General features: G+C 29.1%; 1 protein-coding gene across 5 annotated transcripts in view; it reads left to right on the top strand.

Annotated features, from left to right (window-relative positions):
* Positions 1–14,953, top strand: part of LOC100168913 (rho guanine nucleotide exchange factor 18) — a 44,619-nt gene that overhangs the window by 17,448 nt on the left and 12,218 nt on the right. For 4 of the 5 annotated variants that reach the window (XM_029491537.1, XM_029491539.1, XM_016804186.2 and 1 more), the window contains 4 exons: positions 911–1,095; positions 1,160–1,322; positions 1,451–1,560; positions 1,660–1,853. In XM_029491537.1, the coding sequence (XP_029347397.1) occupies positions 911–1,095; positions 1,160–1,322; positions 1,451–1,560; positions 1,660–1,853 (652 nt within the window). Of the gene's footprint in view, positions 1–910; positions 1,096–1,159; positions 1,323–1,450; positions 1,561–1,659; positions 1,854–2,448; positions 2,696–2,889; positions 3,193–3,262; positions 3,554–4,311; positions 5,942–14,953 lie in introns of those variants that run through there. The other variant, XM_029491538.1, reaches the window with a different exon arrangement.

Here is a 14,953-nt window from a genome sequence, read left to right as displayed (position 1 = left end):
TTCTAAATTTTGAATTTTCAAAAAAATCTCCCAAATTATTCTCCTTGAATTGTCATAAAATGCTTATTAAATCTATTGCATTTATTTCTGAATTAAAGTATTAATCTATTTGATTTTGTTACTTTAGCAGTCTGATATTTGATTAGCATATTGCTTAATATAAAATTTAACATACATTAAGAATTATTAGGCCAATAGTTTCACATAAGATTTGCATGACACCTAACAATAACATCACGACACAAGAGTTGTACCTTAGAATCAAAATTTTTTATTGAAGAGACAATATTATTTCCAAAAAAAAAAACAGAACTCCAGGGATGGGCGCCTCCACCTGTCGCTTCGTATGTTCCTTGGGTGTCGATCTTTTTATATTTACGAGGTCTCAGGGACTTGACCTCAGAGTGTGATATTATTACTAATGATCAGGGTTACCTTATGTGAAGCAAAATATTCAACATAATTATATATATATATATATATATATATATATGTATCTGTTATTATTAATACAACAACATATTATTTCAATCTTATAATATAAACGAGAGGTACCGATCAGACCATAGTGTGTTGTGGGTGCTTATATCTGATGTCAGTTAAGCTGGTCGTCCGTGGGTCCTCTTCAGGTCTCTGTCACCCATCAACTTCCACTATCAACCCTTGACTCTCAACTATTGACTGCCAGGAGTCCCAGACTGTTATTAACACAATGCATGTTAAACCCTAGTCAGCTTAATATATATTGCGCGACCACATTTGCCATTATTAACACTCAGCATATTAGCTTGAAATGTAGGGAGTAATGTATGATGTTGATGACGACAATTGTTACAATATTTATATTACATTTTAGAGTTATATAGTGTTTTATTCATTTTTTATTAATTTCTGTGTATAATTTGCATAGGAGTTTTGAGACAAAAAGATGTGGAACAAGCTCTGATTTTAGAAGAAAAAATGGGCTTACAGCTAAAGCTATTAGCATCCGCTGGAGTAGAAAGCTTACCAATTGAAACTCCATCATATTGTCATTTGGTTACAGAGCATCAAGATTCGGAAAAGATACGAAAAGAAGTTATGAATGCTATACAGGTAAATTAAATATTATTTGTATTGTTATCTACGTTTTCTTAAAATGTTTTATTTATGTTTTCAGAAAGTCAATGAACTTGCTTGTTCATTGTATGCTTCCGGTACAAATTTGTCTCGTAGTGCAAGTTCTGTAGGTGAACATCAAAGTGTAACATATGTTTCACCTACATTACCTAAAAGAGCTGAAACATTTGGTGGATTTGATAATTCATTATCATCACCAAAAAGTAATTACAGGCATAACGTACTCACTCATAAATAAATTATTTAATAAATTATTATTTATTAGGTTTAGAATATAAAGTTTATTTTCTTAATTAACTTACATTTATTTATTATATACATTTATATTTAGATGCTTTAAGAAAATTACCAAAAGTTGTGGACGGTAATGAAAATAGTGTGGAATCTGGCAATTCTAGTCCAATAGGTACTCCAAGTTCCACTCGTAAAGATTCCAAATTGGTAAATATAGATCTAAAATCAGAATATTGATTGTCTTAATTCAAATTTATTTTAAAAATATTATCAATAATATGTATTTATTTCTTTATATTAATATAGAGGGATGGAAATCTTACTTGGAAAGAAAATTGTAGTACAAGCTCATCTCAAAGTGCTACTACAATACAATCATCCAGCGAGTTCCCAACATTATTAGCACTAGGAAAAGAACAACAAGCTACGGCAATGGAATTAACACATCATATTTATACTTTATCTTCCATTATTTCACAACAAATGACTAATATTGATAGGTAAATATAATGTTGTTTATAATTATTTCGGCCATATATCCAAAACCAGATTACCTGTTTTATGCCTGAGCTGAATTTATGTAATGCATTTTTATTTGTGGTATTTGAAGCTTAGCCCAACTAATTCATAAAAATTACTTTTAATTATAAATAATTAAATAATGATTAAATTAAATTAGATTACAATTATACATAATAATGTATGACAAAAATAAAAAACTACAATAGGTTATAAAAATAACCTATATAAAAACAAACCATGTTTTTTTACGAGATTATTCACAATATCCTTTGAAAATGAAACTTCTCCAATTAGTATACATTTAGACAATAGCCCATAGTAATGTTAAAATCAGTATAGTATACTAGTATATAATATATATTTTTCAATGTTGAAATTCCTCTAAATTTGATTTTATATCAATGGGTACCTCAATTATTATTATTTTTATTGTTTATTGTTTATTAACCCTTCTCCAGTGGTTATAATGACTTAAATGTTAAATTAAATGTATTGATGTTATGTGATATAAAAGGTGATAGTAGAATGTAGTAGGTTTATCAAAAATAATTGGTGGAATAAAATTTTTTATAGTCTTCAAGCTGAATTAGCTGCTTACAAGTCTCAGAATCTTATGGAAGACCCAGCTGTAAACAGTTCAAATATGAATTCTAGTGCCTTGTTAAAAGATAAAAGACCAGTTTATAGACATAATCATCAATTAGAGGAACTACGCAATCTACAAGACAAGTTTACACATGAGAAAGAGTCTTGGATAAGAGAACGTGACTCTGAAATTAAGGATTGGGAAGAAAAAAGAGAACAGTTGCTCAGATTACAGGTTAGTTTTACAATTTAAAATGGCAATTATTAGAATGTGTGTACACAGTTTAATTAACAATGATCTGTAACATTACTTTTTAAAATTGAAGGTATTTAATTATTAAATCTAAAATGCAATATTATACATTAGGTAGTTGATTTCCTGAAATTTGAATAGTATTAATATTCAATTATAATTTCAATTGTTTTTAGGAACAAGTACGATTAGAACAAATTGATGTAACTCAGCAACGAGAGCAGCTTTACCTTAAATTGCAAATGTTAACCAATCAAGGTATTATTGTGTCACCTAATATGCAGCCGCCACCTGTGTCACCAAATCAACAAACACAAAATCAATCTCCCTCTGAAGGAGTAGCTCAACCGTTGGCTCATTCAGAATCTGTGCGTAGCAAAAGAACCGATTCTATGAAATGGAAACAGCATACTCCACCTTCAGCCGCTTCCACATCTACATTACCCATTAATCTGATTAGTGCTACAAACCAACAAAAGGTAGGAATATATTTACAATGAAAAATTAGTTAAAATTCTCATATGATTTATTTTTTATAAATTTGTTTAGGTAGCTTCCAAAGTTCAAATAAAACAGAAATTACCGTTTAAATTAGCTAATAAATTGGGTAACAATAATGCAAGTTCTACATCTGACACCTTACCCAATACCATAACTTCACCTACTTCCCAATCAGCATATGCTTTTCAACAGCTTTTACCATTAAAGTTGCGTGAGAGTGCCAAAAACCCAATAAACCCTGTTCAAGGGAGTTCTGTTGAATTATTATCACCATCAAATCAACAAGGTCCTAGTCATTCACGTACAGGATCTAGTCCGGCAATGATGCAAAGTGCTCAGGTATTTAGAATATATTTGCAGAAGAATATGATACATATTATATAAATTATGATTAAAAGGCTCTACTTTATATAATGTCAATTTGTCATTGGCATTAGTAAATTTAACATTTATTTTTACACAAATATCATAAAATCATAAATGTTGACAAAAGTATTAAGTTAAGATGGAGGATGTCATACTCATCTGTGTTGGCTCCGTCATTTAAACTACATACCAAATTTACATTTAGCAGATCCCATTTTATGTTGTTAGTTTTACTATTAGAGTGAATTGACCTATTATCAAACTTCAAGATAAGAAAATTATCCATATTTGTACATTGGTTTTTACATATATTTAAATTTTTTAAGCGAGAAATGTGTGTGTAAATTATTGCAATTTAAATATGCTCATAATGTGTTTGAATATTAATATTTTAAATATCAAAGGTAACTGATTCTGCTCGAAGACTAAAGCTAAAGCTCTAACACAAATTTGTTATGTTTAACTTTTGTAAGCCAGATAAACACAAGCGAGTATGACATTATCTTAAAGTACAAAAAGAAATCTGTAGTCGCGTAGATAATTCAAATAAATAATAAAAATGTTAAATTAAGCAATGATTTTTATTTAATTATACAATAGTAGATTAAGTGTTGAAATGTTGTTTTTTAATTTTAAATTTGAATACTAGAGTTTCTTAATGGAGTTACTTAATAATATTATTGTAGTAACCTTGTGTCTATTACATTTATTTTTTCATTTTAAATGTTTAGATAATAGAAGGAAAACAATCGGGCAACAAAGCTGGCAGAACAAATACCTATCCGAAATTGCCTGAAAAATTTCGTATTCGTAGCCCAGAGTCAAAACAATCCAAAACACAGAATACCGAAAACAGTGGCAGCATCAATAACACCAATGCTACCTCCACCACCGAAGAAGAAGTGATATTCTTCTAATTGTAATATTTTTCTACATCTTAAACATTTTCATTACTAGTGGATCTCTTTGTTTATATTGAATAGGACAAACTACTATGGACATTCTTAGACAATAATTTTATTAATACTATATAACATTCTCCAGATATTATATATTTCCCATTCCACTATTTAACTTATAAGTTTTTTAGAATCATAAAACGTCTTTCAAATTAACATAATGGTATTAAATATTAGTAGAATTCAAATTCCCAATGGTTTTTTTATATTATATACATAGCATATATATTTTTGTCATTGGTGTTCAGTTGTTAAATTATGTCTTTCCTATTACATTTGTTTTTTTTTCCAAAATGTTTATCCATTTCTTTCATTGTGATTTTTTTTTCTAAAATTATTTATTTCATTTATTGTAGTTATCTATTTTAAATCCTTAAATTTAAGGCTAGTGGTAATGTTCGAGCTTTAACATGTGTTATTTTTTTTATACATTTTGTTTTATATTTCTACTTCTATTTATATACTATTATTATTATTATTATTATTATTTTTATTATTACTATTATAATATTTTTTTTTTTGGGGGGAAAGTCCTTTGAGGTGGCCTAAGCAATAATTGATGACTAAGACTTTCAAATTTCGCCTATATGTTGCCTAACATAACTAGGGCTGTGATGCACCTTTATTTTGTGGTTAAATTTATATAGTATTTTTTTATTAAAAATATTTCATTAGCAATAATCAGTGATAACAGTTACTTGAGTGATGACAAACAACTACAATGTAACAGACAAATACTATCTTAACTTGTAGGTTTTTTTAATTTTGCTAAGTTTTGCATGTTTTATCATCACTTAAGATACTGTTTTGTACTAACCATGTGTCTTATATGCAATACTTATTTTTAAATGTGATTAATTATAAAAATATTGTTTTGATAACTTTTATATAATAATTATTTTAATATTATATCACATATTATGGTTCAAAAAGATATGTAGGAACTTAAATTTATATGACTTGTTTTGTAAATATCGCCAAATCTTCAGGCTTATTTGAACCATTCTTAGTAAAAAAATATTTTTTATTTTTATCCTTTTTTTAACCATAATTTTGTGGATGACACCAGTGCACGGTTAATATTATTATTTTTAACCGGTTTTATTTACCTTTTACTGTGTTTAAATCATGTTAAGCTAGTTTCACAGTATTATATAACTTGTATGACCAAAACTACGTTTTTTTTTTTGTTACTCCTAGATTTTTGAATCTTTTTATTGTTATTATTATTACAAATATTTTTTATTTTTGTAATAATACCTATATCAATCTTCTTGGTTTATTAATAGTTATTTTTAATAAGGTTTGACAAGCTCATTGTATTTTGTATGATGATACCTACCTTATATATTTATAATAATATATTGTTATCATCATTATTATTATTATTATTATTATTATTGTATTGTATTACAGGTTATAATTTATTATATATTTGTATAATACATTATACACTCATATTTATAAATGAATATAAAATAAACATATATTGAACTTTTAATTTTGTTGTTGATATTTTGATATTGTGTCATTGAGTTTTGTTTTTATGTTCATTAAAATCAAATATGATTCATAAAAAAGCTCTTGGTGTAAGTAATAAGTTGATTATAAGTGTTAATATAATATAAGCTAACAATAATACAAAACTTTGGTAAATCCTGCGAAACTATATTTTAGGTTACGTATAATACAATATAGGTATATTACGTGAATTAAATACAATCAGGATTATGTGGTACACGCATCCTTCAATGCACTTAAATATTTGGTATATTTCTGATCTACCCGGCATCCCCTTTTTTGTAAATTTTTTTTTGTTTTAAAGTAGATAAACATGCTGAAAACGATGGTGAGTCAGAATAAGGCGGTGAGACTTTGTTTTAAAATTATGGCTACTTAAAGTCCGAGATTCACCCAAGGTGGTCTTACATAAAAAGTCGAGCGATGTTTTTGATTTTTATTGTCCGAGAGAGTGACCGCGCCACGCCGCGGCCGGGTACACCTACCAATATGAAAATTTAATTAGTTATAAGTTATAACTTTAAAACTAAGTCCCACCACCAAATTCTGACTTCACCATCGTTTTCACCATGCTTAACTGCATAGATAGATACGTTAAAACAATAAATATTGCGAAAAGAGTGGTGTCTAGACGTCCGGTAAAACAAAAAAGTTCCGGATATTCACTATTAGGTACTGGTTTTTACCGACTTGCGCCGGTTACACTCCCTAAACCGTTTTTGAAGTAAAACTTATTTACAGAATTTACACAAAATCTGCATCATCCCGGTCGACATCACATTTCTTCCTAAAATAACTGGTTTCGACTACAACCCTAAAAATGTTTGCATAATTCATTCGTCGCGTATGATCGGTACCGACGCCACATGCTTTGGGTTGATATCGTTTACGTTTTTTGGTCGGGTAATTGAACATTTGAAATATCATGTGCTTCTGAGCTACTCGGGGTTTCTACTATGTACTGCAAGACTTTCCCCTCCCACTGACATCACTGTAAAGCGTCTTGAGTACCTACGTGACTGACGCCAAAATTTTAGATTGACCTCGCCGAGAGTGAAGTTTTCCTTCATCCGCACGTACACTGCCACTCTGGCCACCAGGGGCGTGCTCACGGTGGGGAGGAGGTGAACCCCATGACCCCCCCCCACCCCATTGACCGTATTATTTTATTTTTTTATTATAAAACAAATAATGCATCTTTATAATGTACTTGTCGAATTATATTATCATAAAATTTCCCAATTCGTATTTTATCGTTAAATGCTTCCAACTTCGAATAGGTATGTACATTGCCCCGCAGTTGCCGATACTTTTAATATACTTTTAATAGGTACTCGAAATATAAATTTGTTTTTTAGGCTTTCAGTGTTTATTTTCTGGAACTTATTCAGAAAACTGATGAACTTGTTGAATTTTACCTCGATACTGATAAGCTAACAGTTAAAAGCTTAAAGCTGAACTACATAATATATGGTATACCAAACTTAATAAGCATGTAAAATATCCAAAAAATTGTTTAGAAGCGTTGAGACAGTGTGATAAAGAAATATTTCCCAATAAACATTTTCTATTAAAAATACTATGCTGCACTTAACCTGTTTCAACATCCACCCCCGAGAGAACTTTTTCTTGTCTCAAAAGATTGAAATCTTATCTACGAAACACAATGACTGAGATATTTGCTGGATATTAAAATAAAAATTTATATCAATTTTTTTAACATTTTTTTGGTTTTAGACTCGACTTAATGGCTTAGCTAGTTAGCTATGTTAGCTGTTCATAAAGAAATTCCACTAACAGCCTAAGAAGTTTTAAATGAATTGGGCAAAAAATCAAGAAAACTAAATTTTGTTCTTTAATTTTTGAATGTATATTGTATATTAGTATAATAGTTTCTATATTAGCAATATAATATTTAAATCTATAAATAATTGAATTTGTTGTTGATTAAACAAAAAAAAAATGGTCGTTAGGTAAAAGACTAGCTCCTTCAATTTTACTTGGAACCCCCCATACTACCTACCTTGGTAGTTTAATTTAATTAAAACAATTAGGTAGGTACCCACCGCTAATTACATTTTTACTTTTCCAATTTATAAAAGTTTCAAATGATCCTTATTCCTTGTTTGTTATCACTTATCGAGGATAGGTATATCATCGTATCGCGGTTATTATAGTATCGCCGGTTCGTATCGCCAACACACGGACCTTACAATTAAAACAATATATTTTATCGCCAGTCCACCAGTCGACCGCCCACCGTAGTCACTAGTCACTAATCAGAAATTTTTATATTTTGTAACATAACTATCATATACAATTAATAATGAACCCATATTATATTGTTTACAGACGATTGTACCATAATCATAATTATGTAGTAGGTAACTATAGTATAGGTACACGTAAATAATTAATAAATAAGACCATAGTTGATTCCCTAAACTTTATAAAGATAAAAATATGATTTTTTGAATATAGTCACAATTTACTAATGTCTTTTATTTTAATGATGTGATGTTGTTGTATACCTACAAGTAAATTTAATGCCAGTTTAAAATGTTATTATGTAGAATTACTTACGATTACTCGTTAAAATACATTTTTAATGATATTTTTTGTGAAAAATATGCATAGGGAAAAACAAAAAAATATAAAAAAAATGGTAATTTTACGCGAAACCAATTTTTGAAAAAACTAATAACTGTTATTAGACACTTGAAATTTTCTATAAATTCGTGAATTCGTCTAACACAGTAATACCTATATAATTATATAACTATTAATATAAGCATTATATTATACATTGCATATACAATATAACCATTATAATTTATAATTTTATTTTTAATGAAAATATAGAACAATTAATATATTATGAATGTAATGATAATACAAACCAATAATTGTGGCTCGACATGGTGGTACGCAAGTACGCGATGTGATTGAGAGCAAGCACCATCCGCTGTCACTAGATCCCAGATGGGTGACCTACCAGGTTCTTACTCTTAGTGGACAAAACCTTAACAAACATATTATCTACACCAGTCACCAACCATATACTTTATATTTTATGATATTTATGGATATTTTACAGAATATAAAATAATCAATGAATAAATCATAGGTTTTTTTTTAAATTTTTTTATTGGTAAAAATTGGTTTTTATTCCGGCAACTATGAATATTATAGCTGTATATAATTTGCTAAAAAAATGATTACCTACAATATTTTCTAAAAATTTAGAAAAACGTCTTTAAAAATAGAAAAAAAATATATATATATATATATGACAAAAATAATTAAAAACTTAACGCAGGAGAAGATATATAATTATATAGAAACCGGATTCGTTTCTAGATCCTTTTTTATTTATATTATTTTAGTCGTTTTGTCAAAACTCAAAATGCTCGAAAGTTATTTTAAATTTTAACTATACATACTAATGTTTGTGCATAAATGCAGTATACGTATACTTTGTGATATTTGAACTAATTTTATTAGAAAGTGAAGTGTAATTTACTAATTTTCGTATTTAACGGATACATTTGGATATTTTGACCGATTACCAGGTACCTAGTCCATATGGTTACGACACTTTCAACTGAGCTCACATGAAAAATAATTATTCACGGTTCTCTACAGAGGGTAATGGTAAATTTCCAAAGGTATATCATACAAAAATTCATAGGCGGAACTACGGCCTGGGCCAACTGGGCCATGGCCCAGGCTAATTGGTTCCGTGTTAATGTATACATTTGCTAAGAATCTATTGTTTTAAATGTAATAAAAAAATTAGATATAAATGTAAAAGAAAATTGAGAAATTAACTGTACGTAATAAATAGAATAGTTCAAATGTTAAAAATATATTTAGTAGTATTACAGCTGGTCATCAAATCATTTTCAAAAGTTTTTAAATTATTGATATTTATTTTTAGAAAATGTCACTGCGAGTCTCGCCGTATTATTTTCATTGTTCATACGTTCAGTACCTACGGGTTTTATCTTTTTTTTTTTATTATCGTTTATCGAATAATCCAAATATAGACATTATAAGGTTATTAGTTTAAATAGTTTAATATTTTTTGTTTATTTGACGACCATACCTACTGGTGAACGGACTGAGGATACAGATGCATGGTTAGCAAAATGGACAAGTAAGTTATTAATTTTATATTTATTTTAAGTGTTAAATTTAATTAATTGTATACTAAAGCATTACTAGATGTAAGATCTAGGTATTTATTATCTAGCAGGCCCTATTTTTATGTGCACCAACTCGCTTATTGCATACAGACTAACAGCAGTTAAGCCTTTTAAGAACTACAATCATTTTATAGTAAAAACCATTTTAATTATTTTATTTTTAGTGTTATTGATAATAAAACAGTACAATATATGTAACATAAATGTAAAATGTAACATTATTATTCATTATTTATTACTTATTAATTTTGCACAGTTGTTCACAATTAAATTACTAGTTCTATTATATGTATTATATTACTAACAAAAAAAAAAAAAATATTTCAAGTTTTTTAATACATATTTTGCTAAAAAAAAAAAATCATAAATATTAACATATTTTGACTTTTATTACATAAAAATCCGCGCCTTAGTTATAAAATTGTATAAACTAATATTGATTCTAATCTTGTCCATATTACAATATAAAACGATTTTATAAATTGTTTAATAATATACAGAATTGTCTAGGACAGGCATAAAATATTCTAAAATCTATATATTGGTTGGTTTTTAGAAATATTATCCGAAAAAGTCCAAACAAGGAATCAGTAAATTCCAATTTAAAAACTGTTGAAGTTCAAAATACCACAGCAATTGCATTGCCTTCTGATCATTTGAAATCCGAAAATTTGAAGTTGCAAACATCTTTCATTGAACATAATGACCCAGCTTTACCATTACCATCTGTTCGTTTAGAAAGACACTCAAAATTACTCAAAGGGCCCTGCCAAGTCCACTTATCTCTTTATCCAAGAGTAAAATTCGAGGATCGATTTCGTTATTTTCAAAAATCATGGTACGAAACTTTTAAATGGTTAGAATACAGTGAAAGTATAAACGAAGCATTTTGTTTTTGTTGTCGAGCATTCTCTTCGAATAATATAATTAAAAAAGGTCATATCGATCAATCGTTTATAAAGAAAGGTTTTACTAATTGGAAAGGTGCCACTGAAGCTTTTAGACTACACGAGAAGTCACAATGTCATATTGATAGTGTGATGTCGTGGGAACATTTAAAAAAAGGAATTCCCATTGATGTTAAGTTGGATAAACAAAAAGAAATCACATTAGCAGCTCGTGAAAAAATACGTTTAGAAAACCGGGATATCATCAAACGTTTAATTGATGTTATAATTATATTAACCAAAAGCGGAAGTTCATTCAGAGGACATCTTGAGCATGAAGATAGTGTGAATAAAGGACTATTTTTAGAAATCGTAGATCTACTCAAACGATACGATCCTATTATAAAAAATCATTTAGAACATGGGCCTAAGAACGCACAATATTTGAGTGGAAAGATTCAAAATGAATTAATAGCCTCAGTTCATAATGTGATGTTTCAAGAAATATGCAAGAGGTTAAATGGTCAACAGATTGCAGTTATGGCTGATGAGACCAGTGACTGTGGTCACATTGAGCAAATGGCAATCGTAGTAAGATATTTTGATGATGTAGAAAATAAACCTATCGAATTATTCATCTCTCTGGAGCGTCTAGAAACTACTGATGCACAATCCATTTTTAATGTTTTAAACACAATAGTCCATAAGTTAAAACTCGATTGGCTCTCTGTTTCTTCCGTTTGTTTCGACGGCGCAGCCGCAATGGCAGGTCATATTTCTGGAGTTCAGTCCCGATGTAAAGAAAAAAACTCTAAAATATTATACGTACACTGTTTTGCTCATTGCTTAAACCTTGTACTTGTAGATTCTTGCATTTCGCGTAAAGAGAATAGTATGATTTTTTATTTTTTTTGGAACAGTTCAAATAATATACAATTTTATTGAAGGCAGTCCATCTCGACACGCGGTTTTTGAAAAAATTCAAAAAAGTGTTTGTGTAAAATTAAAGACTTTAAAATTCCTTTCAACAACTAGATGGGCTTGTAGGGCAGAAGCTGTAACAGCAGTTCGAGACAACTTCTCGGTTATAATTCAGACAATTAATGAAATAAATTATTCAACTAAGCAACCAGAAATAAAAGCTAAAGGAAAGGGTATTATTTCCCAATGCTTAAATTTTAATTTTATCATCTGTCTCGAACTGATGCATCCTATTCTACAGTTGATTGTAAAAGTTAGTAGAGTACTTCAAGATCCCGGATTAAGTATTTTGACAGCTTTGGAAGAGATTAAGTGTCTTCGTTTGGCAATAGAAAATATGCGTTCCGATAGTTTATTTTATGATGATATTTATGATCAAAGTCAGCACATTTGTGAAGAACATGGCGTAAACATACCATCAGTCAGACCTAGAAAACTGCCTACACGTAGAGATGAAAATTGGAAAAATCAGTTTGTATTTGAGACCAAGAAAGAGGAAATCCGAGTTTCTACAATGTATCCATTGATTGATTCGTTAGTACAAGGAATTGACGAACGTTTTAATCAAGAAAGCACTTCAATCATTACTGGTGTGGGGAAAATGTTAAAATTTGAATTGAGCAAAGATGACATTAATTTATTGACAAATCATTTTGATTTATCAAAGGACGAATTTGTAAGTGAAATACATCTTTTGAAGGCACGAAACAAAGATGATATTCTTACTAATAAAGACTGTGCATTTTGGTTAAAATGGTTACGAGAAAATGGTATTGAGACCATTTTTTTTCAGCATAGAAAAGTATTAAAAGGTTTCTCTGTCATACCAGTCACAAGTGCTTCGTGTGAAAGAGCTTTTTCGAAGCTAACACATATTAAAACTAAGCTACGGACGACAATGGCTCAAGGGCGATTGGAAAATTTAATGCTTCCATATATTGAACAAACCATGGCAAAAAATGTCGACATTAATGATGTGATCGAAGAATTTAAAAGAATGGTCCCATATGAACGTCGTTTAGCTTTATAAGTCTTAACTTTAAGATACAATTTTAAATATTATTAGTATCTGTATTTCACATGTAACATTTTAGTTTATATTATAACTTATAAGTGATACAATTTTAGATTTATAACATCAATAATTACCTATGTTATACAGTTGTATTGTAATAAAAAAAAACATTAATGTTCCATATATCACTCTCCACCTTTATTTCTTTTGAGTATGATAGGTGAAAAATGACTCTCATGAGTGGCCCAGTCTAATTAAAATGTCTAGTTCCGCCTATGCAAAAATTGCTGGACGGTAGACCCATTGAGATCCGTTTATATTCATGAGATCCGTTCGGTCGGGAGTTCGCCGTCCGGCAAAATCGTGTAGTCTGTTCAGAGTCAGACCCTTACAATTCCATAATTCATACGTATGTCACGCCCCCTCTGGAGACCGTGTTCAAGGCCACGATCGGCCGATTTCCACCTAAGTCATACCCAAGTCATGAGTCATACCCCTGTCATGGTGTCATGGGTAGGTACCTATACAAGAACTCGATCAGCTGACCGAGTGTCGCTTCCATATTGTACTAGGGCTTGTTCTGTGGAAATACTATGTCCATTTTGTTCGTTATCGTTTAAATTTTTTCCTCTTTTTTTCTTTTTCATACGCCTCGAAAGACTAGCCTTTTATTCCGGGCAACATTTGTTGTTGCTGTTGCAGTGCCTTTTTTTTTTTTTTGTAAGAATACTACGATTGCAAGTATTGAGAATTTTTGTATGCTGCGATCTACGCTGGTTTTTCTCATTCTATTGTCTGGTAACTATGGTTCGGCAACTCTAACTTGTATAATATTGTCTTTATATTTGTACTATTAGTTTAGAATTGTCATTTTACCAGCATTGTGATTGAACTTGGTTTCCCTGTTGACTGCCTAGCTGTAACGGCTCTGTGATTTGTTTGTATTGTGTGTGCTCACATGTCTATGTAATTGTTTGAACTGCAGTTCATACAATTAAATTTATTATATTATATTATTATTATTGAGGCCGAGTGAGGCAATGACCATTTATTATATTTGCCTTATTATATTGTATTATCTATTATTTATAAATTATATGCCAACCAGGCAGTTGACATTATTATTATTGTTCAAAGTACCGTTATTAAATAGGTACATTTATTTAAAATTTGTCACGTAAAAATTGATTTAGTAGGTATATACATTATTTAATTAATATCATGGATATTACAATACAAAATTCTGAAATTTTATATTGAGCTGATAATATGTTACAGAATATGATTGCAGAAAATTATATGACATAATAATATTATTAATGGTATAGGCACTAAATAGAAAGAGTATAATCTACCTTTTTTAAAAAAAAAAATAAAAAAATAATTGTGAACTGTTTTTAAATAACAAATATATTTAATATATAACTATAAATAATGAAGGATACAGTAATAATTGTCACAGTTAGTTATAACGAAAATTGTTTTTCGTCCATACTTCATTGATATTTGGTAAAATTCTATTCAAATAGGTAATAACTCAGATATACTTTGATAGGTATAGTAGGTACATATATCTAACTTAGTCGTAGAATGGACAAGTTAATTTATGAATTAGATTTTAATTATATATTCCATATATTTATGTATTCCGACACTGTTTTGTTTATTAAGATCTTTATGTACTGCTTATTTGATTTTAAAATTGCTCTCATTCTACACTTAAACTTACGTTATACTGACATTAATATATTTTGTTTATATAATTAAGTTAATACAAAGACCTGAAATGGAACATTTTGAAA

The sequence above is a fragment of the Acyrthosiphon pisum genome, chromosome A3 (genome assembly GCF_005508785.2).
Source record: "Acyrthosiphon pisum isolate AL4f chromosome A3, pea_aphid_22Mar2018_4r6ur, whole genome shotgun sequence".
NCBI lineage: Eukaryota > Metazoa > Arthropoda > Insecta > Hemiptera > Aphididae > Acyrthosiphon > Acyrthosiphon pisum.
Note: the sequence above shows the minus strand (reverse complement) of the source record. Positions and strands in the feature narration are given on the sequence as shown.